Genomic DNA, 25,270 nt, shown 5'->3' with positions numbered 1-25,270 from the left:
AATATGTTAATTAGAAAATAATAGAAATAATAATAAAATATTGAAAAAGTGAAATAGAGAGTGTGAACAGTTTGAAGAACTACTATTCACCTCTCTAAATTTGAAGAATAGAGAATCATTTAGAGAATGGTTGGAGATCCCATTCTCTATTTTACTCTCCAAATATAGAGAATTGAGAGTAAAATAGAGGTGGGTTGGAGATGGTCTAAGGCTATTTTGGCAAACTAACACTAAACTAGTTAAAATTCATAATCTTCAAATAAAAAACAAAAAATATTCAATAAAACATATTAATATACTCGGTTGCAAAATAAAACTAAATTTTATCAAATAAATTATAGAATCAGTTTAAAAAACATAACCACAAACACGCTAACATTTTAAAGTATGTTTCAGTATTCGATCTATTCAAATGAATTTATCATTATTGAGTAAATTTTGTTCAAATTTACAATTCGGTTTTTGTGTTATTTGTTTCTTTTTGTTTAATTGTGGTATTTAGGAATATAACTTTTCAACTGGATTTACTGTTAGCAATAAAAAGCTGTTGGATTTTGAAGGAGAAATCAATTAAATAAGGTGAGAAGAAAAACAAACAAAAAAAATTAGTCTGCGCTGTAACGTTTAATTTTTGTATTTCTTTTTTATTAATATTTTGGCATTACTGTTAGTTTTTAAAAAAAATAAATTCAGTTGTGATTTCTAATCAAATTTGTTATTATTATTTTTCTATGTTATTTGTTGTACGGAACAAGAGTGTTGGCTTGTCAAATGTCAAGAGTACACACATTCAAAAGTCGAAGCTAGCAAAGATGAGGGTTCTTATATGGATATGCATGTATGCTAAGAGAGACAAAATTAAGAAGGAAGTCAAAGAGAGACAGAGTCCAAAGAAGAAATAGGAAAGTGATTGTACATTTTCGAAAACTTGAGACATCTATATATTCACATTTCAGTTACTCTCTTTGTCCAACAATAATTGTCCACTATTGACTTGACATACCCCTTAAGAAACTATAAATAAAGGGTAATTTTACTATATCACCCTTTGAATATAATAAAGGGAAATGACTATAATTAATGGTAAGGATAAATTAGCTACTAAGTGTAAAATTATCCATGAATTTCATAAAGTGAACAAATATTATTGGACATCTATTTTTAGTATCGGAGGGAGTATAAGATAAATTCCGAAATCCAACAAACTCTTTTCTTGTAAACTAAAAACAAAAACCCAGCACTGAAGAAAATGAGAAAAAGAAATATATATATATATATTTTTTGTCTTGGTTTCTCACTTAATATCTGATTTAGCAGTAATGGCCAATTAATGATTATCAAGTGGAAATAAATGTGCCAATCAGTGGCTATTCAAGAAGTGGAATCAATTTTTCCTACACAAACCATCAAAAAAAAAATTATGTCAAGAGTATTCTTCAGCTCTTGTTCCATTCGTTCTCTTAAGTTATTTTTGTAATAAAATCTTGTTTTGCCTTAAAACTTATTCCTGTCAATTGCTCACTTTCTTTCAGTGTAGTCAGTCATGGAAACTGTTAAAATTAGACTTCCCTTTCAAGATGTCATAGAACTCCACTGGCTTCTTCCTATACTCTGCAGAGATTTCCTGAAAGCACAAGTCAAATCTCCTATCAATACTTGTTTGAACATTTTAGCAGTTTGTAACTTTGTTAGTTGGGAACGGGTGGTGGTAGGGGGGGGAGGAGAATACCTCTATTGCAGCAGCTAAACGCAAGATTGAAGCTTCACACCACGGACGACCAATAAGTTGCAAGCCTATTGGAAGTCCTTGCTTATCATGACCAATCTAAGCATGAAAAGAAAAGAAAAGTATAACAATAATAAATTTTAAACACATGATGTTGATTGATATTTGACATCCACGAGTTTTAGAATAATTTTGAATCCTACGGTGGTAGCCATCAATCAAAGAGACATCTTAGTTTTAAAGGGAACAGAGATTGTGCAAATACAAATGGAGAAAGTTGTGAAGAGAGAGAGCGTTCAGTCATTCATTTTTACTGCTGTGTGTCAATATTAATTGGAAAGAAGGTGAGCAGGTCCTTGAAATGCTTAGAATAGGAGCATTGTTTGTATATTATCAACATGCAGGTTCTTATCCTTCTATTCCATATCCTTTTATGCGATTTACTCTCAGATAACTGCCTAAGAGGAAAAAAATGAATATCACTTACAGGGACAGAAATTGCCGGAAGTCCAAGAACATTTGCTGTCATAGCAAATTGCATTAGGCTTGCTGAAAAGAATAGCAAATGATGAAATAAGTAGTCTAAATAGAGTTGATCATCATGAAGTGCTCATCATAACAACAAAAAGAACTGTTGTAGAATTGATAATATTTTGAGATAGAACGCTTCGGGACTTTAATTATCAAAGTACAATCTGTCTTCAATGCATGCAAAAATCAAATTTCTGAATCTACCAACCAGTCAAACATCAAATATTTTATTCATAAGATATCTCGTGAAATAGCATAGCATTCTCATACTTAATATATCCAAGGACTACTAATGACTACTACAAAGTAATAAAATGATGTTTTTTTATTTGTAAATGATAATTTTTAGAAAAGAATAGAAACAGATGTTAACCTACCTACAACTTGCAAATTTGTCTCTCCAACTGCAAGAGCACTTTCTGGAATTTCTGGGGCTGTCATTCTGGAAAAAAAAAGTAAAAATAGAAATTTATGGATTTAAGTGTCTGTGGGTCCACAAACAGATTGAAATAAATGACAACATACAAAAACCATTGGTCCATCTACTTCAGTTGGAAAAAAAAGGAAGATGTAATTTACTTGGGAAAAAATTAAAATTCTGTGATATGGTAGAAAAGCCTTAGTATACGTCATTCTATATGAACATATACATTTCCATTTGATGTGTAAACTTCGTGAGTGAGGTATTCAATGGAAATCCTCTGTGGATCATAACATCAGACAAATGTGACTTCAATCGTCAAGCTAAATTATGGGGTATAACTTCAAAGACATGAGAAATATCCTAATCCTTAATACTCTTATTGAGTCATTCACTGATTAACCATTATCCACGTGAAGTAAAAAGAAACATGTAGTTCCTATTTTGCACCAATCATCTAAAATTTTGACTTCCATTGAAGTACAATCTTATGTCAAATATCGCAAGAGGACGTCAGAAAATTCTACTCTCTTTGACATAACTATTTCTGAAACCAACTTCCTGAAACTTCCATCAACTAAAAGATAAGGAAAATAGTTAACAGAAATTAGTTTACCCAGTGGTAGGTGTTACAATGACATCTACTTTCTTGAAAATCTCCATGTGGTAGTACATTATCCTTCGCCTGCAATAAGAGACACAGGAAAGCTGAAATAAATTGAATAGACTTCATCATATTTCTAAATGCAATTCCATAGCAAGACTGAAATCTTTTAACATTTAGATAAAACATAGTAGTACATTTGGCACTTGACATTTTTCCAAAACATAGACAAAAAGAACCATTAAATGACACTTCAGAGACGCACAGTAACTATGGAGTAAAGAGACCATGAAATTAATGGCAAGAACATGGATTCTGACATGCTCTTCTATTGGAGTTTAAAATTTGTTTCCGTGCACAAGCTATGAGCATATCTTTCCTCCAATTGAAAATTTAATATCAGGTAACTTTCTAAGATTTTACACATAATGAGCTTATAGTGAAGTAAGTAAACCTAAAATCGCTGATGTGGTTAAAGCTAGGAATGCCTACTAAATGTCGAACCAAATGTTAAAATGCCAATGATCCACAATACACTTGCGGCAGCTTTCGCATCCCTAATTTGATACTTTAACAAACAATAGTTGAACAAATTGTTTCAACATGTATGAAAGTATTCACTAACTAATTCTTTACCTAAGGCACTGGGCAGATATATAGTCAGATGCTGCAAATGATCTGAAAAGTGCCAGATTTGTGCGAGTATCATTAGTCAATCTAACTCCTTTCCTACATAAAATGAAAGAAATTCTATATTAGTCCAAACAACAACATACCAAGCAGTCGTACAAATAGCATGATGGAAAATAAATATACCCAGCCTCGCAATCAGGATTCAGTAAGCACAGTGATTCAGATCCAAAAGTAACAGTATGGGCTGTGCGCAGCTCACGAAGCTCCGGTATGACAATCTCTGTTGTCTTGATTGCAAAGAGTTAAGCAAGAAAAATAGAATAAACAAAATTAAATCCAGAAAAGTGAACCTGAACTTTAAACATAAAGTCTTCTGAAATAGACAATAATCTTGATGTAAGAAGAATGAGTCTGACAGAATTGATCACATACGTAATTAAGAGTACTATGGACTTACTTTGCACCCATACAGACGAAATAGTTGGTTTAGGACATCTTCACACTTATCAGATATGTCGGTCGAGCTAACATCGTTAAACCACTGTAAAACATGTCTCATATCAGCCAAAGCTCAACCAAGAAGGTTAAAATCACCAACAACCTTAAGAGAACAGAAGTGCAACACCTTTGTATACTTTCCCAAGGTAAGTGATCCCAAGATACTTGAACTCTCACTGGAAGATAAATCTGGTAAACAAGGGATGGACTGCAAAATGAAAAATCAATCAATAATAATGTGAGTAGAAAACAGCATGCTTAATGCAGAGTACAACTTTTTAATCCAATGAAAATAACTCATTTGGCATTGAACCGACTTCAACAGTCTCCGGTACAAGTATAGGATCAACTTAATCCTATGCTTAAGATTGGTCTTGTTTAGATATGTCAAATCCATTTGGGGGACCTAAAACAACAAGGTTATAATGGATAGGGAAATGTCACAATTTTTTTCAGCAATTTAACTAATATAGTCTTCTATAATCTTACATGATATAAGTAGAGTGAATACTGCAGAATGTATAAAAACAGGAACAATGGGACATTCAGCGGAAGAAACATCCCCCAAACTGAACCAGGATCAGAACAGATCTCTGAAGAAAAATACCCCAAACTGAGTTATTATGGTAACCAACATACTTCAGTATCACAGATGGTCAAACTCGACGTTGAAAAATGATCTGATACTCTATTTACTAATATTAACTAAAGTATTTACACGAATGAAGGGAAAAAAAAGGCTAAAACTGAACCCTCAAGCAGAAAAATATCTTGAAATTTTGCAAAAGTACACTTTGTGAGTGATTACAGGATTCAGCCGAATTCGATCAGCTGGAGAGGATCCCGAGATTGCTGCATACCTGAAAAGTTGTAGGAAATAGCCATAATCAACACATATCAACCATAAGAGTGGTTATCACCATGATCAAGATAGCTGGGACCAAATTTAACAAAAAGATCCCCAAACATACAACCTATTTTTACAAAAATATATACAACCTAATTGATCTATCTTTACAAGGTCTGCGTACTCCCCAGCCTCCCCGGACCCCATTTGTGGGACTGTACTGCAAATGTTGTTCTTGTTGTATCTTCTTCACCATTGTTTTAGCTCACATAAAGGTAAATGAAATTGATGCAGAGTGCAAACAGTGCAACACCAAAATAATTCTAGGTGCATATGTAATCAAGTCAAAGAGGTAAATAAAAAAAATCCATGGTTTGACTGTACACAGTAAGGTGATATCAGAGATTTTCATGATCAGAATTGACTATTTGTTTGTAAGGAAATTGGCAGTTAAACCCAATTACTAACACGAGTATGGCATCCTCAACTGTAGCTGTGATGGGTCCAATAATTGTGACAGTTCCTGCTTCCCACAGTGACCTGAGAAAAGAACAGAGATGGACAAAATTATACACATATCTACCCTTGCAACATGCAATCACAATCATTGAAATGTTTATAAAATATGCCTGATAGAGTTAAATAACCTAATTATTATCACGTACTTCTGATCAAATTTCAAATATGGGCCACTTTTTTCGATTTTCAAATTCTGCAAGTGTATGGGAGTTCATTCTAATATCATTGACAATGGCCAAAATGAAACATATCACAACATAAAATGAATTTAATATTATTATTTTTTAGCATCTAGCTTCTTGGACATGACTAGATGAAACATCACTCTCCATGTTCATGCATACAAAAAAAAGTCATCTGACCAAAATTTGTAAGAACAAATTAGCTTGCTTCTGTGCGCACTCAAACAGCATTCACGGGACATGAAGTTCATTGGCATTTTCTTGTCTTTGGATTCTGTAATGAAAGAACAGAAAACCAAAAACCTTTCTTTTTCTCACCGATACCTTAATCCTGAATTATTTATGAATCTGCAAGATGTAAGTAGTGCATGTACTCGGTGTCTCCTTTGCTGTCGTATCACGGTATGGATTATGTAAGTAGTGTGTGTAGAAAGCGTATAGGGCTCTTCTTTGATTACATTTCTAAGCAATGTGCAGAATAGAGTTATAAACTACTGCAGTAAAGGCATCACTTCTCTACAAAGCTACCTTATTTCTCATACCATGAAGTGCCTGGGAAATAATGCTTTTGAGTTTAACTATGGCCTAGAAAAAATATACTTGATTTCATGCCTTACACAGAGTTTTAGGTTTATAATGATTGTTTCACTTATCCACAAGCGAAATGAAAAATGCCCTTCACAGATATTGAAGAATACATGTTAACATAGAGAATTTAAGAATCCAGAAAATAGGGATAACTAAAGAAAAGAACAATTTTTAGGCTGGAGTACGAGGGAGGCAAGTTGTATGAGGCAGAAGATCATAGCTTTGACAGCAGACAGAAAGTTTTCCTGAAGGGAACAATATAATTCATAAGCCATAAGGTATAGATGCACATTGACCTGCCATTCATGAACTTACCCTGTCAGGTCAGTCCGTCCAAATGTTGTTTTCAAGCCCACAACCCCGCAAAGAGAAGCAGGAATTCGTACTGAACCTGGACTTCAAATGAATGAATCTTGAAAATCTATAACCATTTTAAAACAAATTACTAATTCACTACGCCCAATATGTCATACAACCTCCACCATCTGTTCCCAATGCTGCTGAGCACAATCCAGAAGCAACAATTGCAGCTGAACCTGAGGAAGAACCACCTGTGTACCTTTTTGGATTATGCGGATTTCCAGGTGTACTGCCATAGGAAAAGGCTCATTACTGCTGTGAAAGGTAAAATATACACTCAACCTAAAGTTACCCAAGAAACAATAGTTCCCAGATACACTTCAAAAAATTATATTCCGAGAACAAGGGAAAGATATCTAAAGCGGTCTGTATGAGTGGCTTATCAAATATAACTCAAGCAAAACTCTCAGTCACTCAACCAAAGGAAAAAGACTACAAAGAGGTAATAACTGGACTGGACAACATTTTTTATTAGACATGTTGAAATATGTAACTTAGGTAAAGAATCATCATTCAAAAGAGATGTAGGGAAACAAAAGTATTACTATTCTGCAGTTAAATGAGTCAAAATGTGGCAATGATCACATAACAGCCAAAAAAACACCACCCGACAACCTCTCTTGATCAAGAAGAATGAACTAGGAATAAACCACTCTGGTGAACCTTATGCTATGTTGGCAAAGGTTGAGCCATAAATGACTGCTACAGAACATCCAACACTCAGTCACGGAAAGATCAAAATTGAAACAGAAAGGAAGATAGAGAAATCAAAAAAAGTGTTCTTTTGAGGGACGTCTTTAGCATACTCCTGTTAAATGTGAAAGACTGAAATCCTTCTTCAACATTCACAAAGCCAATATTTAGCATATATCTTTAAAAAAAAAAATAGTCATGTTTGCTATTTGTGTTGGAAATCATTTTTTCAACAATTTGTAGGTTCAAGGAAACAAGTTTACCCGTAATTTGGATTATTTCCTGTTGTGCCCATACCAAACTCATGCATATTTGTCTTTCCTACTAAAATTGCACCACTGTTTCGTAATCTTGACACAGAAACCCCATCTGCCTTTACCTGGCGAACCTCGTGAAACCATTTAGAACCACCTGCACTTTTTTACGGGGAAAGATGTTCAGCTAAAAATGGCAAAGATATTTACAGAGGAAATATGAAGTTAAACAAATACCCTTTGAAGGATGAGGATAGCAATCAATGTCATCCTTGACTGCAATGAAAATCCCATCCAAGATTGACAATGGGTTTCCTCCATGACCACATCATTAAAGAAAAAAAAAATGAAAGGGAATACGGTTTAGTAACAAAATCAGCAGACTTGGCACAGTAATTTGAGATAAGCTTTATTTGCAGGAAGCGAATATCATATATTTGATGCCGTGTGCTGTAAACTTAGAGAGAAAAAAAGACAAATTGTGAATTGGATATGTAGGTTCTTACAAGATCCAACTTTATGCACATCAACAAATAAAAATACCTTCCTCAAATCTTTGAGTGGAAGCTGCCGCTTGCCTTCTCACTTCCTCGGGGTCAAATGAGATTAATAGTGGTGCTGATTGCTGCTTACTATTAAATACCTCCATTGCTGAGATAAAGTGTTCTGCAACCTTTAGCATTACAGAGGTTTATTAGTCTTGAAGATGACCGAAATAAAACAATGAATGAAAAGTCACTTGCCATAGATGGGGTCGTAAGCTTAGATCTGTAAGCATATCCATAATCACGAATTTTCCAATAGCGGAATTGGAATGGTTCTCCTGAATCAGAACTCCATCTGCAAGTAGGATCATAATGTGGAAGACACTTCAATGCTAAAGCAACCCGTTCTTCAGGTTTTCCATCTTCTTCTAAGCAAACAACACCAGGCTCTGGCTCTAATACATATACATACTAAACAAGTCAGTACCATTAGAAAAAGCACCTTAATTCCTGAATTCTAACTTCAACAAAATCATGGAAATATTATTCTTCTTTCCAGTTATATGTCCGAAAATCAGCTGAGTATTATTTTATCACCAACTAATAGGGGGGAAAAGAGATAACAAGGAGTACAATAAGATGGTTAAGCAGCACCACCTCAGTGGAATGACATATTTAAAAGGAATATGTATTTTCCTACTCCATGATGAAAAATCGATGTACACTATACATACAGTATACAACACAATAACAAGTATGACTCAATCCCAAGCAAGTCGGAATCAGTTATGTCGCACTAATTTAATCCCGTCCCAATCTAATATTAGAAACTAGTTTCACTAGAAAACATTAGACCGACTTAAAGCAAATGTACAAACATGATTAAAACTTAATCCCAACTAACTGGTATCACTTAAACACACAAAATATCAATAAAATAGTGAAAGATAATCAGCAAGAGCTTAATAGAGAACCTTGAAGAGGAAACTGGGGAATGAACATGGGAACCTCTGGTATCACAGTATTCTTCAGAATCTGACAATAAAAACACAACCGTTCTTTAATTTCTTGATCTCCTTTTTATGCATCAAGATACAAAAAATTGCAAGTAAACAAACCTCAGTAATCCCATTCTTCTCCTTCAGATGACTAGCAATTAAAGAACCAATTACAGGTGCCTCCATTACTTTAACAAACAACTTGAACCAAAACCCCGTCAAATGTGGAGCTGCAAATCAATTAAAAAAAAAAAAACTCAGGGCGAAAAAATGATACTACCGATGTCATCATAGTGAAAAAGATGAAACACAAAACCTTCAATTTTTTCTGGCATATATTTGACTGCAGTAAGGTCTACTTCAATCGCCGGCAACATTATTTGCTTTTTCCCCATTTTTCAGTCACAATTTTTGAACTGGACAAAAACACAGCAGATACAATCAAACGAATAAAACTGACTAGATAGATAGATAAATTATGATACACATACTTGACAGAGTCTTGAAAGTCTCAAACTCTAAGGCAAATAGCAATGAAGAAGCATTGAGTAGTCAACATCGATTACTAATCCGCAGTTACCTAAATTTAGAAGTAGCGTTAGTATTCTGTAGTTGCTTAATTTTCAACGGTTTATTTTTGCGCGTTAATTAAAAGTAGAGTTAGTAATCCGCAGTTACCTAATTTTCAACGGTTGATTTTTGCTTTATATTTTTTATTATCGTCATATTTTCGTGTAGATTTTGCTTGGCATAACTTTTGTTTTTAGGAGAAGGGTTATTGGCAACAAATTTTTTTATCCGGTAAAGATAAAAATAAAATTTGTATGTATTTTATTTTCTTTGTTTCTTAATAATAAATATATTTTAAATATATTATTGAATTTCAAGTATTATGACTCATTTTGTCTCAAATTAATTATGATAAAGTACTTTTTTAGATATTTTAAATTTATGTTTTAGAAAAAACGATTCACGTGTTCACAAAAACTCATTATATAAATAAATTAATCACTTAATATATGTGTTCTTATTTTAATCATACACAACAAAATTAATAAAAATATTTTATCATTTATTCAGATGATTAATTATAATATATTATAACTTGAAAGTATAGTGATTCCGACAGTAAAGTAGTAAGTCTAATTATAATTCGAATTGTGACAACTTATCCATGTATACTAATCGGATCATCATGAAAGACGCAAACATTAGCTTATTTCTGTCTAACAGCTTGTTTGGCATTGTTGTTGGGAGGTCAGAAGTGTTTTTTTTAAGAAAAAAATATTTTTTTTTGAAAAATTAAGAGCATGTTTGGTATTACTGATAAAACAACTTATTTTAAGAAGCACTCTTTTAAAATGGCTTTTTAGAAAAGTGATTTTGAAAAAAAAAAAAACAATTTTGTTTGGCTAATTCATTTGAAAAATATTTTTCATAAGCAAATTGTGTTTGGCTAATGTTTTTCAAAAAGTGTTTTTAAGAGTCAAATTACAAAAAAGGACAACTATTAATGTACTTCTAATATTAAAATTATTTTATAGAGAGAAACTATTTTAAATATCTAAATTAATTAACTTTTAAATTATTTTCAAATTAAAATTTACATCATTAAATTTTCAATCAATATTATACCTTTTTTGGGTGGCTGAAATATCTAATTGTTATTTTTTTCTTCTTTTCTAATCTTGAAAAAATATTGATGTTACCTTTAATCTAATTCTACAAAATAATACGTAAAATAATATATAATATATAAAATAATAATATATAAACGAAAAATAAATTATAATATTTATTATATAAAATAAAAAATAAAATTCTTAAATGAAATTTAACCAAACTTATGAAATATACTAATTTATTAATAAGAAATATATTGGTAATATGTAATTATGTATATATGAAAAATGATATTTTAGTCTTGAGAAAAATATTTTTTTGTTTTGTTTCTGTTTCTGCTTTTTTTTAAAAGGAGAAATTTTTAGCTTCTTCTCAACCGCAAACTAGTTGCTTCTTCTTCCATTTAAAACGCTTTTACTGATTTGTCAAACACTTAATTTTTCAATAAAATTATTATTTTTTCTCAAAATAAGTGTTTTGGCATCCCAACATCAATGTCAAACAGGCTCTATGTGTTTGACAAATCCTTAAAAACCGCTTTTAGATGGAAGTGGAAACAGTTTTTTTTCTATTGGGTAGAATCATAGAAGCTAAAAAAAAATAGTTTTTAACAAAAGCAGAAGCAGAAACAAAAAATTATTATTTTGAAGACTAAAATATCACTTACATATATTCATATTTATCAATATATCCCTTATTAATTAATTAATTAACATATCTTATAAGTTTTGTTAATTTTCATTCAAGAATTTTATTTTTTATTTCTATATAATAAAAATTAATTTTGTTTATGTTTTTATATTATTATTTATATTTTATATTGTAGATATAATTTTACGTATTATTTTATAGAATTAAAAATAAAAGTAACAACAATATTTTTGTAAAATTTAAAAAAAAAAGAGAGAGAAAAAGTAACAATTAAAGATTTACAGACCATCCCAAAAAAGTAATAAACAACAATTTTTTTTATTTTCTTAATTTATGTATTATTTTTTTTTAGATTGAATTTTTTAAAACTTCAGAGTATTATAACAAGAACAAAAGGATAATAGCTAAGATTGAATTCAAGAGAATAGGTAACAAATAACAAAAAGAATCTTCTTTTCAATATTTTTCAACAATTTTTATATATGCATAATATTGAATGAAAATTTGAATATGTACATTTAATTAATTAAATTAAAAATGTAATTTAAAGTTTTTGTATTAGATGTTTAAAATGATTTCTCTCTATAAAATTATCATAATATTAAAAGCACATTGATACTTGCCATTTTTCGTAATTTGACTCTCAAAAGCGTTTTTTAAAACAATTAGCCAAACACAAATTGCTTATCAAAAGCACTTTTCAAATTAATTTGTCAAACACAAATTATTATTTTTTTAAGAAAAAAAACATTCTTCTAAAAAGCTATTTTTAAAAAAATACTTTTAAAATAAGGAATTTTTAACATTAATACCAAACAGACTCTAAAGTTTTGACTAATGCATAGAAAATGACAAGTTTTTATATATATATGAGACACAAAATAAATAAAAATAGAAGTTATTTTTTTTATAAAAAAAATAAGGCCAAACATATACACAACCCCTTTAACTTGCCTTCATTTTTTTCATTTTGGCACTTCAACTTAGAGTTGTTCTATTTTAACCCTTAAACTCATTTTTTTATGTACCATTTAAACACAAATACTAGTTTTTATGATTTCTTTATTTTTAATTATTTTCTTCAATTACAGTTCTTATTTTTTAAAAATTAAGGGTGGCTATTAATTTTCATTTAAAAAAAATAAAAAATTAGCGAACGAACACAATTTTTTGAAATAATAATATTATTTTTTGTGATCTTCTCTGTATTTTTGCATGAATATAAATCGACGAAAGTTCTTTAATTTTCTTTCTTAAACATTCAACGAACACAATTTTTTGAAATAATAATATTATTTTTTGTGATCTTCTCTGTATTTTTGCATGAATATAAATCGACGAAAGTTCTTTAATTTTCTTTCTTAAACATTCCATCAAATTAAATAACACTACATATTTGTTTATTTTTCTTATCGTTTAGGCTATCTGAATTTAACACAAATACTCGCTTTTAATTTTTAATATGACTCAATATGAATTTAAAAAAATGCAATTTTAATACGAGTGAAAAAAGAGACTCTTCTTCATTGCTAATAACACTACTAAAAAATGTTACAACTCGACTGACTTTTCGGGATATCAATGATTTTTTAAGAAAGAAAACCAACACAATTTCGTCAGTTATTTTTCACACAAAAAATATAGAAAAAATCTTTAAAATAAATTATTATTTTTAAAAAAGAATTAATGTTTGTTCGCTAATTTTTTAATTTTTTTTTTACTAAAATCAACTAACACATGTCGTTTTTTGAAAATAAGAAACTACAATTGAATAACATATATAAAAATAAATAAAATCATAAATATAGTAATTCGTATTAAAATGATACATAATGCAGTGTCAAAATGAACAATGAGGACAAGTTAAAGGGGTTGTGTATGTGTTTGGCCTTTTAATAAATAAGGGAAAACCCATCGGTGGCCCCCTTAAGTTGACACTAATTTTCACTTAGACACCTCAACTCAACTTTGTTCATTTTAGACACCTTATGTCATATCCCGCTATGTCATTTTGACACTTTTTGCTGATATGTCGTAGAGAATGTAATACACTCATTCCCAGCGCGTGAAAGGCTTATTTAATTGTTTTTTATTTTTATTTTTTCATCTTCTTCCTCATTTTTCAGCCATCATCTCCCAAAACTTAAACTCCTTTTATGGAGAAATAAATATGATAATGCTACGGACAAAAAAAATGAATTTGAACCCATGGACTTATAATATAATGATATAATAAAAATTAAAAGAAGACAATGTGAAGAATTGTAAAGAAGAAGAAAAATGCAAAGTCATGAATTCATGAATAATCTCAAATTAGATTTGAGTAGTGGTATTTGTGGGTTTGTTATTCTATTCGAGGAGATGATGTTGGTGGGGAAGGGGTTGTGGTTAGGGTGGGTAGAGGTGGGTGGGGGAAGAGTGGAGAAAACGCAGGGGTCGGGGTGGGTGGGGTTTGCTATTTTTATGTTTAAAATCTTTTGGGCAAAAATTCCACGCGTCATTCACTCATTGGTCACTTTTTTTTGTACTAAAAATCACTATTTGAGAATTATTTTATATATATATGTCACGTGTCTTTATTTAATTCGTCATTTTGACACGTCATCGATAAGTGTATTATAAACACTTTATATATTTGACTGATAATTAAAAAAGTGTCAAAATGTCACAATGGACCATGACATGAGTTGTCTAAAATGAACAAAACTTAGATAAGGTGTTTAAGTAAAAGTTGGTGCCAACTTTAAGAGGCTACCGATGGATTCAACCAATAAATAAACATGGAGAACATGAAGGCTGATAATGACGAGAGAGTGGATCGATCAAATGCGTTAATGAGGGGAATTATAAATGTTGTACTCGGAGATGTATATTATCGTCGAAAATAGTCTACATTCATAACTATATAATTAATTTTTATGTCTCAATGTATATAATATTATATTTAATAATAATTTATTATAAAACTTAATTTTTAATATTTTATACAATGAAAAATCATCATTATTCATCGCATAAATTAAAACAAAAGTACTAGTACTAGTAATAAACTTCGATGTATCATCAACTTGGCCGCTATTTTAATTGATTCCTCCCCTTTTTCCTTTGTTTGCATTTCTTATTTGTTTTTCCAATACGAGTTGCCAGCAAGAAAACCCATGTGTACGTATTGGTTTATTACAACTACTAGCTACAATATTAGAGACCGTTTGGATTGACTTTAAAAATATAATTTTTAAGTCAAAAATAAAAAATTAAATTGAAATGATTTGTAAGTCAAAAAATAAAAAGTAGGAGGGACCTACTTTTGGTTTCTGACTTATTTAAGTCATTTTTAACTTAAAAAGTCATTTTTTACCTTGTCAAACACTTCTTAACTTATTTTAAGTCATTTTTTACTTATTTTAAGTTATTTTTTTATACTTGTCAAACACTTTCAGAAGTCAAAAACTAACTTAAAAGTAGGTTTGACCAATTTTTAAGTTAATCCAAACTCCATCTTATTCTAGTCAACTCAAATACCTCTAAATAAAATTTTAAAAAAATCTTACATTGTTTGTTTTAAAAAATGTAAATAAAATGGGTTATTCAAGCTTTAAAATTTTAAAATTGTAAAGGTCTCTATTAAGGACAGTAAAATTGATCATTTAGTCCACCAGTCTATTGAATAGTTATTTTAATATACTTATTCAAATTAATGTTATTAAATTAAGATAATTTTATTATATTTTTATCTTTTTATTCTTAATGTCAAAAAAATAAAATAAAATAATAATAATTAGAACTGCAATTATTTTTAAAATAGTTTTATTTTTGGTAACTTGGGTGGTCAAATGTGTTGTTTGACTGTGTACTAGCTTTACGTCTGTCATACAAAATAAACAAATATTAAAAAGAAAAATAATGTACTCCATTTGTCTTTTCAATTTATGTAACACTTTTAAATTTTGAAATTCAAATGAGTTTTTCGTTTATCGTAAGCTTTTTATCTATTTATAAATATTTTTAATTGTCAATTATTATGACATTTAGTACATTTATGCAGAAGCGAAGCCAAGGTTAGGAGTTTGGGATTCTAAATTAATTTTATTTAGGGGTTCACAAGTTAATATACATTTATTTATTTAATTTTCTAATATAAACATAGGATCTACGAAAAAGCTAGTGGATTCGTTTGAACCCCACCTAGCTCCACCTCTGCATTTATATAGTTATCAAATATAAAAATTATTCCAAAAAACTAATATCAAAATTCACAATCAAAATTAATTTTTGAATTTTAAAATTCAAACTATCACATATAAATTAAAACGGAAGAAATAAGTAGCAATATATAACACTCTTCTCTAAGTTATTAAAGAAATATAAAGTGGAACCAAATGATGATGTTTAGTATCATGATATATAGATATTATATTCACGCTGGTTCTTGTGCTTGATGCATCTTTTTTTAACTAGTACTATACCATATCTTACGTCGAATATTGCTGTCTTAAAGCTGTCCATTTTAATATATAATAATTGATTAATGTTATATTCACTTGTTATCTTATAAGTATATACTATTCTTTTATCATAATAGATCGTAACAATTTTTAAACACTGCTCCTTGGTTTTGCACATGCCAATGATGCTAGCTTCTTTTAATTTCTCAACAACATATATATTTTAAAAATAATCGACAAGTAGTTGATTTGTTAATTCGCACATATTTTTTTTTTATTCGGAATAAGATGTAATCCTTATAGTTCTTTCTGAATTGAGTCCAACTATAAGTTTTGGAAAAGGAACGTATTTAGAAATACGAAGTCAAGGTAATACATTGTTATAAACAACTAATTAAGTTTTATATATGTTTATCACATTGTGTGAGAGATAATGAAAGGGACCACAAATTAAAACACTTGATTAATTAATCCTACAACTCTACAAAAAGATAGCTAATTTTATTGCATTAATTTTAGGGGGTGCAAAAAAGTGGTTGTATTTATGATCAAGAGATTAAAAAAAAAAATGATCAAGAGAACGATTATTGGATTTATCAATTCAATTGCAATAACATAGAATTGGCCGACAAAACAAATCAAAATCAGAGGAATTGAAGAAAATTAAATCTTTGGCTCATGAGGCCAAATTTGTCAAAAGCAACCCCACTAATTTCCACCAAGTCCCAATTCCATGGACAAATAAAGACCTCCAAATAGTTTATGCGTTGACCTAAGTTTTTTTCAATGTAAAAAAAAAAAACTTAGAGATTCATGATTTATTAATGTTTCTGATATCTTGTTTACAGATTATGATTTAGATATTTGGTAGGATCGTATAAGAGTTAAGGAAGTTTTGATAGTTTTTGCAAATTGTGAAGTTTTCATGTTTTATTAAAAAAATATATATTTTAAAAAATTCAAATTGCATATCGAAATAAAAATTTAAAATCATGTGTAAATAATTGTGGCAGTTAGGTTAGCCCAATAGTTTCAACGTGCAATATAGATATATAAGTAAAAATTCATTAAAGTTATAATATATATTAGGTTTGAATACATCGTTTCAAATATGAATTCAACAATAAGAATCTTAAAAGGTAAAATTCAACAAACAAGAAATGTAATTAATTTGCATTTGACAAAGGTGAGTTGGAAGTCGCATTTTGGTTTGACCATAGGTCTTTCCCTCTTTTCTTCCTCATTCATTTTATTCATTCATGTGTTCACCAATCACCATCCAAAATTCTATTCACATTTTAGTAATATATTTAAGATTACAAGATAAAATAATATTCTAATTTAGGACACTATACATATTTTTAAATTAAGATTATATGATTCAAAAAATTTCTATAATATTTAAAATTATATGTCACATTAAAATTAGATAAATAAATTAAAAAGGAAAAGTATTAAGAAACAGAGATATATGTTCAAGTCTAAATTCCAAAGTCAACCAAATGACAAAAATTTCTTCCACTAATAAAGATAGAAGTCTATGCCTGTGACATAAAAGCAGTGAACAAAATTGCAATATTAATTGAATATAAGGAAAATGATTCGATATACTCTCAATTTTATTATTTAGAGTTGATATAACCTTTTTTATAAAAATGACTCACATATATCACTATCAATATAAAATTAATTGAGGGATATATAAAACCCTTTTTTCTTCGACCTCAACCCCCACCCCAACCAAAAATAAAAAAACTAGAGTGAGAAAAAAAATTATAACATATTTATATTTTAACATAACGAACAAAAAACATTACTGTAATGCATGTTAAGATGTAAGAACATTGAGATTTGATCTCGTAAGGATAACATTTGTCAAAAGCAACCCCACTAATTTCCACCAAGTTCCAAATCCAACGACAAAAAAAGACCACCAAATAGTTGAGTCCAAAGTCAAAACGATAACTTTTTTCCTCAAAAAGATATAAATGATATATCAAAAAAAATTAAACCAAAAGGGCAAAATTGCTCCTGAGGGAGCGATGTCTTTCGAACAAAGATTAAAATCGCTGCTGAAGTAGCGGTTTTGTCAAAAAAATAATAATTGAAATCGCTGCATGGGCAGCGTTTTTTTTTTTTTTTGAAAAACTGAAATCGCTGCTTGGGCAGCGATTTTCCTCAATTTGTTTTCTTTTTAATTGTGCCTGTAGTATTGTTAGCAAAGTTTGCGGTTCTCATGGATCAACTAGGTGGCAAAATACAATGAGATTCATTACAAAGGAAGGTAAAATCATGTAAAATTTATTTGAACTTTTCTTTTATAAATCAATAAGCAACAATTAAATTTTTTTTTGAGGGAAATCGCTGGCAGCGATTATAGTTTTTCAAAAACAAAATAAAAAGTTTGAGGAGATTTCAGTTTTTCAAAAAGGGAAAAAAAAAGTTTGAGGAAAAACGCTGCATGGGCAGCGATTTCAGTCTTTTAAAAAAAAGCGCGCAAACAGTGTTAATTTTATTCGAAAGACATCGCTCTCTCAAGAGCAATTTTACCCTTTTGGTTTAATTTTTTTTTGATATAGTGTTTATGTTTGTTTGAGGGAAAAAGTTACCGTTTTGGCTTCGGCTCCCAAATAGTTTATGCGTTCACCTAGGTTTTTTTAGAAGGTAAAAAAGAAAAGCAGATGAATAAAAATTCAATATTGAATACAGGAAAAACGGTTTGGTATATGTTTTAACTTAATTATAATTTAGAGCAGATATATTTCTGATTATAAAAAAAAATGACTCACATATATCTTTATTTTTACAAAATTAATCGAAAGGCTTGATCTTTGATATGAGGATCCCCTTCAATCCCCACCCCAACCAAAAAATAAAAACTTGAGTGAGTGGGAGTGTGAAAGAAAAAATCAACATTGTAAAAGTAAATGAAATTATAATATATGTGTATATATGTATATTTTAACAAACGAACAAGAGAATCTAACTGCAATGCATATTAAGATGTAAGAACGTAACATTGAGATTTGATCTCGTGAGGATAACATTATAAATAGTCATATCTTCTTAATTATTGCGTTTTAACTTTAAATAATGATTATATAAAATTTATATACAGATGAGAAATAATCATGTCATGGCATGGCAAGGATTCAAGTTACGCCTTATCACATGATGATAAATATAAATATTGAGAGACTTCATCATTGAACAAAGCGTGGTGGAAAACTTGTAAAAGTAGATAAAATTACTTATAAAAAAAAAGTAGTACTCTACTACATAATTTAATTCTATATGATTAAGGCATGTCAATTCACTTCTACATTAAAAAAACAAAAACAAAATGAGAGGTCATTTTCATGTAGAACAAGATAATGAACTACCATGTGCTGTATTCATCAATTTAGGTATTAATTTTGTGTATTAATTTGCAGTCATTTGCTAATTGGCTGGTTAGTTTGCTTACACGGACAAAAACCATTTGTCCAGCACAATTCGATTTGTTAGTCAAAGTCCCAATTCACACCATTTTCAACTTTGTTGGTAGGGGCACAATTGACTTTTTATTATCTTCTTTGGTCATTTTCTAATGTACTACTTTTTTACTCTGGGAGTATTTTTTAGGTACGCTTCTTACTTATGCTTTCTTAAAGAGCATGTAAAAGAAAAATTGAGCATAACGAGACGGAGGAAAATGTAGTAACTGAAACTAGGTACATCTACACGTATCTAATTAATTAATCAGGATTACATTTATTGAGTTGGGACCAAAAGGTTTATAGTATAGGGCCACTATATAGTAATCCCAAAAGTTGTACTGAAGCAATTGACTTATAAAGTTCGAATTGAAGGCATCACATTGATCGTATCAAATCCAAATGATAAAACTGTGGTCCAAACCAAATGGTAAAATGCCTGTTTCGAAGTTGTTTTGCATGCTTAATTACAAGGCAAATTATACACTATCGACCGTTTCAATTATGACACTAATATAGGAATTTTACTAACTTTATATGATCAAGAATAGAGTTAAAGGGATTGATATGAATTTATTTCTTAATAAAAATCTTATTTCTGTCCCTAATTATATGTTTAGATCAAAATTTGTTTGTCAATTCTAGCCTTTGATTTGAAGTCTTATTGGTAATATGAAGGCATTAATTAAAGTTACCTTGAGTGTGTTACACGATATGTTTGACAATATCATTAGTCCCTACTCCTTTCCTATAGGGATGATTAGAGCCGTCAAAATGGGCTTAGCCAATGTGGTAAGTCCAACCCAATCTGTTATTGGGATAGGGTTGGAATATAATTTTTCAAGCTCTTTTAAATCTAGGGCTTATAAGCCCGGCCCATATAAGCCCTTGGCCCTTGAGGCTTGATTGGGGCCGGGCCGGGATTGGCTCATGGGTCAAAACTTTTTATTAGGGTAACTTACAATAATCTAACTAGTATATAATTTAATTACTTATATACACGTTATGTTGTAATATTATGAATCTTACCAGATTTTGGTACGTCCAAATACATATATCTCAGAATATATGGATTCAAAATTAGGTTAATATGTTCTAGATACACTCTATCAAAATAGATATGCAGGTATCTAGGATGCATAGACAAAATCTCGCACCCTCGCCTCCCTCCAATCTTGCTTATCACTTACTTATCTCGCTCGCGTATCTGGTATATGAGATACATCTAGGCATTTTGCTAGTGTTATTAAAACAATACCATTGTTTGTCATATTTGATTTGAAAATCTTCTCATTTTCTTGATGTTATAGAATTATAAGTTTGAAAATAAAAAAATAAAAAAAAGAAGGGCTAGCCCGCCCTAGCCCTCGACCCTTCAAGGGTTGGGTTGAATTGAGCATATTCAAGCCCTTCCGAATGAAGGGCCAGTCTGCCCCAACCTTTCAAATTCCTTGACCCGCGAGGCTTGGACCGGATGGAGTTGAGCCGACCCTTTTTGACAGCTTTGGGGATGATAGACAGTGTGATGAATAATGTCGAAGTTTTAAATTGACCACCATATGTCAGACTAGCCAATATTGATATTTAATATCATCTCAAAATAAATAAGCTAAGTAACTCATTTCGTGCCACTTGACATTATGGTATTTGATTTTATTTTTATTTTTTATTCGGTGTTCGATATTCACATTAAAGTCCGACTAAATTTGAATTTACATCAGAAAATTCCACATTGAAAGTAAAATGCTTCCTACCAAAGGCGAGTATGTTATTAGAGGGGAGTCAAACCTGAGACATCTGCTTAAAAATAAATAAATATTTTACCCTTGATGTATTAGTTAATGTTGAAGAAAATAGTATTAATGTAATTAGTTACTAAATAGTTAGTTTGACAAATATTAAATTTGGTAGCTTAGTGATTTATATATTTCAAATTAAAATTATTTGTATTAATTATAATTACATAATTCGTGTTTAACGATTATACTTTTCATTTATTGACTCATAGCATGATGAGTTCGTGTTACTTGGCGTAATTTTCTACTCAAATCAATCGCAACAAGTTGCACACACTTTCCGTAAAGTCACGGGTGAGAATAGTAATTCCCCTCTCTAACAGCCCTCTTAAAATCCTCCATCTTCTTCATTATTTTCACTAATGGCCTGACTCCACTTATCAAAAAACAGTAGAAAATCCTCCTAAACCCCCAAAAATGGAGAACTACTCTTACACCTCTTACCCTGAATCCGGCGATTCATCTCCCCGTTCCCGTGAAATTGATTTTGAAAACACTGCCGCATGGGAAGATCCGAATCAAATCCCTAATTACAAGGTCAAATTCATGTGTAGTTATGGTGGTAAGATTCACCCTAGACCTCATGATAACCAGCTTGCTTACATCGGCGGTGAAACTAAAATACTCTCTGTTGAGCGGAATACTAAGTTTCCTGTTCTCATTTCTAAGCTTGCTGCTATTTGTGATACTGATACTGTTTCCTTTAAGTATCAGCTTCCAGGTGAGGACCTTGATGCTTTGATTTCTGTTACTAATGATGATGATCTAGAACATATGATGCATGAGTATGATCGTCTTTATAGAGCTTCACCTAAACCAGCTAGGCTTAGGTTGTTTTTGTTTCCGGCGAATCCGCCGGCGACTGTTGGGAGTGAGGTGTCGCAGAGCCGGAGTTTTGGTTCGGAGGATTCGAAATCGGAGAAGGATAGGTTTGTGGATGCGTTGAATTCTGGTCCGATTCATGCGTCTCCGACTGCGGGGGCTGTTCCACAGCAGGTTGGAAACGCGGATTTTCTGTTTGGTTCAGAGAAGGGGATGGTACCGCCACATGTGAAATTGAGAGATCCGAATGCTGAGCAAGTTGTTAAGGAACCGGAGATGCCGGTTCATGGAGTGGATGATAGGATGATGGGGACTGATCCGATCCAGAAGCACATTCAGGATCTGCAGAGATTGCATCTAGAAGAGCAACAAAATATGTATCGTCGGAAAAACGACGATAATCTGGCAGCGGCTTTCCCCGGAGGTGACTATTATGTTCAGAGGGGACCGGAGAAAATAGCTTCTCCTACCGTGCCGGGTACAGTACCTGCACAGGTTGGCTATTGGCAGGAAAAACAAGTCCCCGGAGGAGTACTACCGGCGAGCAGTCTCGGTATGGAACAACCAGTTTACATGATTCATCAAGCACCCGCCGGAGCATATCACCCACACCAGCACCAACACCAGCACCCTCAATTTGTCAGGCCAATGGCCGGACCACCGGGACAAGGGTACTACGCCGTTCAGAGGATGCCACAGGAGCCGTACAGGGATCAACCAGTTTACAATGTCATGCCTAGTTTACCACAAGCAGTGCCGACAGTTGCAGCGGCACCACCAACTTTACAATCTCAGGGACCTCCAAAGGTGGCTGGTTATTCGGAAGGATATGGCATGGTAAGACCCGCAACTACCATGGGAGTTGGTGTAGCAGATGCAGGTGGATACACACAAATGGCGTACGATGGTGGAGTAGGAAGGCAGATGTACTATCCTCCCCAAGGTGGTGTCATGGCGCCACCACAACAACAACCGCAGTACCACGCAATGCCGCCGCAAGCGGTGGTTAGCTCCGATATGAGAACTCAAGAAGCTGCTAAAGTCAAACCTACAGTGTGATTCTTGAAGCTGTTTAATGAAAGGTATATGAACTTTCATATAAAAATAATAAAATAAAAGTAGTAGGGCATGAGTTTATAGTATAATTCTGTTTATCTTGAGTAGATTATGTGCCATGTTCATGTGTACATTTTGAGTGGAGATTGAGTTTCATTATTCTATGCTTCTTCAAGATTATATGTTCCTTTATATATCATGCAATGCATTTTGTGATTTTCCATTTTTTCACTTGAAGAAAAAGGATAGGATGAGTTTAATATAAAGTTTGCCACAACGATAGTACTACTAAATACTGTATTTATATCAAATTAAGTATTTTAACCTCAGCATTATATATCTTGCGTTCATTGATTTGATAAGTATAAATTATGTGCTGCCATTACGCTTTACCCGTGAATAAAAGAAAACGACGAAGCAAACACTTTTAGGTCACTGAAGTAATAAATCAATGTTGAACTCGATCTAATATTGACTAGAAAAGTTTAGGGTTTTGTGGATGATGATTAAATGTTTTGTCTGAATGGGCACCTAAATACCCACCTGTCAACTCAAGCCCATTTCAATGATTTGTCATGGCATGTGTGACACTGGTAATTCACTAACTACATGTACATAGACATTCCTCCCTCCCTTCATACCAAACCAATACTTTTGACTAAAAATAATTGTTATAAACTCCAATTCCTTTATTACCCTTTCCTATACTTCCCAAACAATGACAAAACAGTAATTGAATAGTCTGAAAATATACTTTAAAATAGTTGGAATAACATCTCAATTCAAAATTTAAATTATCACACATATCTTTATCATAAATGGTGAGAAAAGTTGCCACTTCCATTTTACAAAATGCCAAAAACCAAAACATCTCAACATATCCCCTTAGAATGAGAACTAGTAAAGTGAATTTATTTAAAGAAAAGACAAATATCTAAAAGATATTTGGTTCCTCCACTATCTTTAATTTCCCATTAAAATATGTTTACTCGTTTGGATAAGCTAAGACTCAACATAATATAATAGTTAAGATTGAATTTCCTAATGTTATAAGGTCATCGTTGAGAATTTCCTTCCTGAAGATATATTAGAAACAGTCTTTGGCCTCACAGGATGAAAATATAACATTTATGTACACTTTATTCTCTTCAAACTTAATTCGTTGAATTGTATCAATTACCAAATATGTTATTATTGTCGTAATTTCTTTCCACATGTAAAATTTCAAATATAATAAAGTTATAAAATGATGTCCTTTTTTTTGTTGAGGGGCTAAAAAAATTAAGAACAAAATAGAGTGCTGTTGACAAGCGTGGATATGTTTGGTTAAATGTTATTGTCATTGGAAATGATAAATGAGATAAAATTACATAAAACCAAACAAGGATTAACATTACATCACCATTTTAGAAAATGAGAAAAAAAATTCCATGGACATGTGGAAATATTTTTCTCATCAGGGGTCCACCTCTTTGGAAAAGCCATTTGCTATATTTATGAAACTCCTCTAACCTCTTTTGGTTGAAGCCTCGAATTTTCTTCAACATTATGCCCCACACTTGGAAGGAAATTCCTTCATTTCCACACCCATAGGGTGGTTTGGTAGCTGGTTCGAAAGTGAATTCTGTAGGTATTAAATATAATATAAGCAATATAGTGTTTAAGTAATTGGTTAAAAGATAAATTATTCGTTTATAAAATTATATAATATGATATTTGATATTTAGAAACTCACCTAACTAATACATGTATCAATTATGAGAGAATATAGAAGGTGAAATAATATCTGCACAAAATAATATATATATATTAGTTTTACGGCACGTGCAACTGTGTATCTATATATAGAATATGATGTTGTAAAATAGAATTAATATTACTAAATTAAAGCTTTTTAGTAAATAATTATAATTGAACAAACATAGGACAAGCGTTTTTAAATTATTAATACATATTGTCACATAGTTACTTGTATTTTGAGGTAAAAATGACCAGACATCATTAAAACATTTCAAAATACATTCAAAGTTTAAATATGGGAGAAAGTGACATTTCTTTAATA

At 31.1% G+C, this 25,270-nt stretch overlaps 2 protein-coding genes across 2 annotated transcripts; one reads left to right on the top strand and one right to left on the bottom strand.

Moving 5' to 3' along the window:
- Positions 1-1,507: 1,507 nt before the first annotated feature.
- On the bottom strand, positions 1,508-9,749 carry LOC125815856 (fatty acid amide hydrolase). Its single transcript, XM_049495420.1, has 20 exons — positions 9,656-9,749; positions 9,460-9,569; positions 9,316-9,376; positions 8,600-8,796; positions 8,400-8,529; positions 8,094-8,171; positions 7,866-8,013; positions 7,026-7,138; positions 6,865-6,940; positions 5,729-5,800; positions 5,222-5,273; positions 4,541-4,621; positions 4,373-4,456; positions 4,099-4,202; positions 3,919-4,011; positions 3,295-3,363; positions 2,635-2,699; positions 2,214-2,275; positions 1,730-1,825; positions 1,508-1,624 (listed from the first exon to the last, which is right to left on the bottom strand). Exons 1-20 carry the CDS (start codon positions 9,732-9,734, stop codon positions 1,538-1,540), a joined length of 1,857 nt encoding a protein of 618 aa, XP_049351377.1. The 5' UTR covers positions 9,735-9,749; the 3' UTR covers positions 1,508-1,537.
- Positions 9,750-21,593: 11,844 nt separating this feature from the next.
- LOC125815851 (uncharacterized) lies at positions 21,594-23,402 on the top strand. Its single transcript, XM_049495413.1, has one exon. The coding sequence runs from the start codon at positions 21,748-21,750 to the stop codon at positions 23,209-23,211; it is 1,464 nt and encodes a 487-aa protein (XP_049351370.1). The 5' UTR covers positions 21,594-21,747; the 3' UTR covers positions 23,212-23,402.
- Positions 23,403-25,270: the final 1,868 nt, after the last annotated feature.

The sequence above is a fragment of the Solanum verrucosum genome, unplaced genomic scaffold (assembly GCF_900185275.1).
Source record: "Solanum verrucosum unplaced genomic scaffold, falcon-dt-bn FXZP01000261.1, whole genome shotgun sequence".
Lineage (NCBI taxonomy): Eukaryota > Viridiplantae > Streptophyta > Magnoliopsida > Solanales > Solanaceae > Solanum > Solanum verrucosum.
The sequence above is the reverse complement of the archived record's forward strand: the minus strand, read 5'-3'. Positions and strand labels throughout refer to the sequence as shown.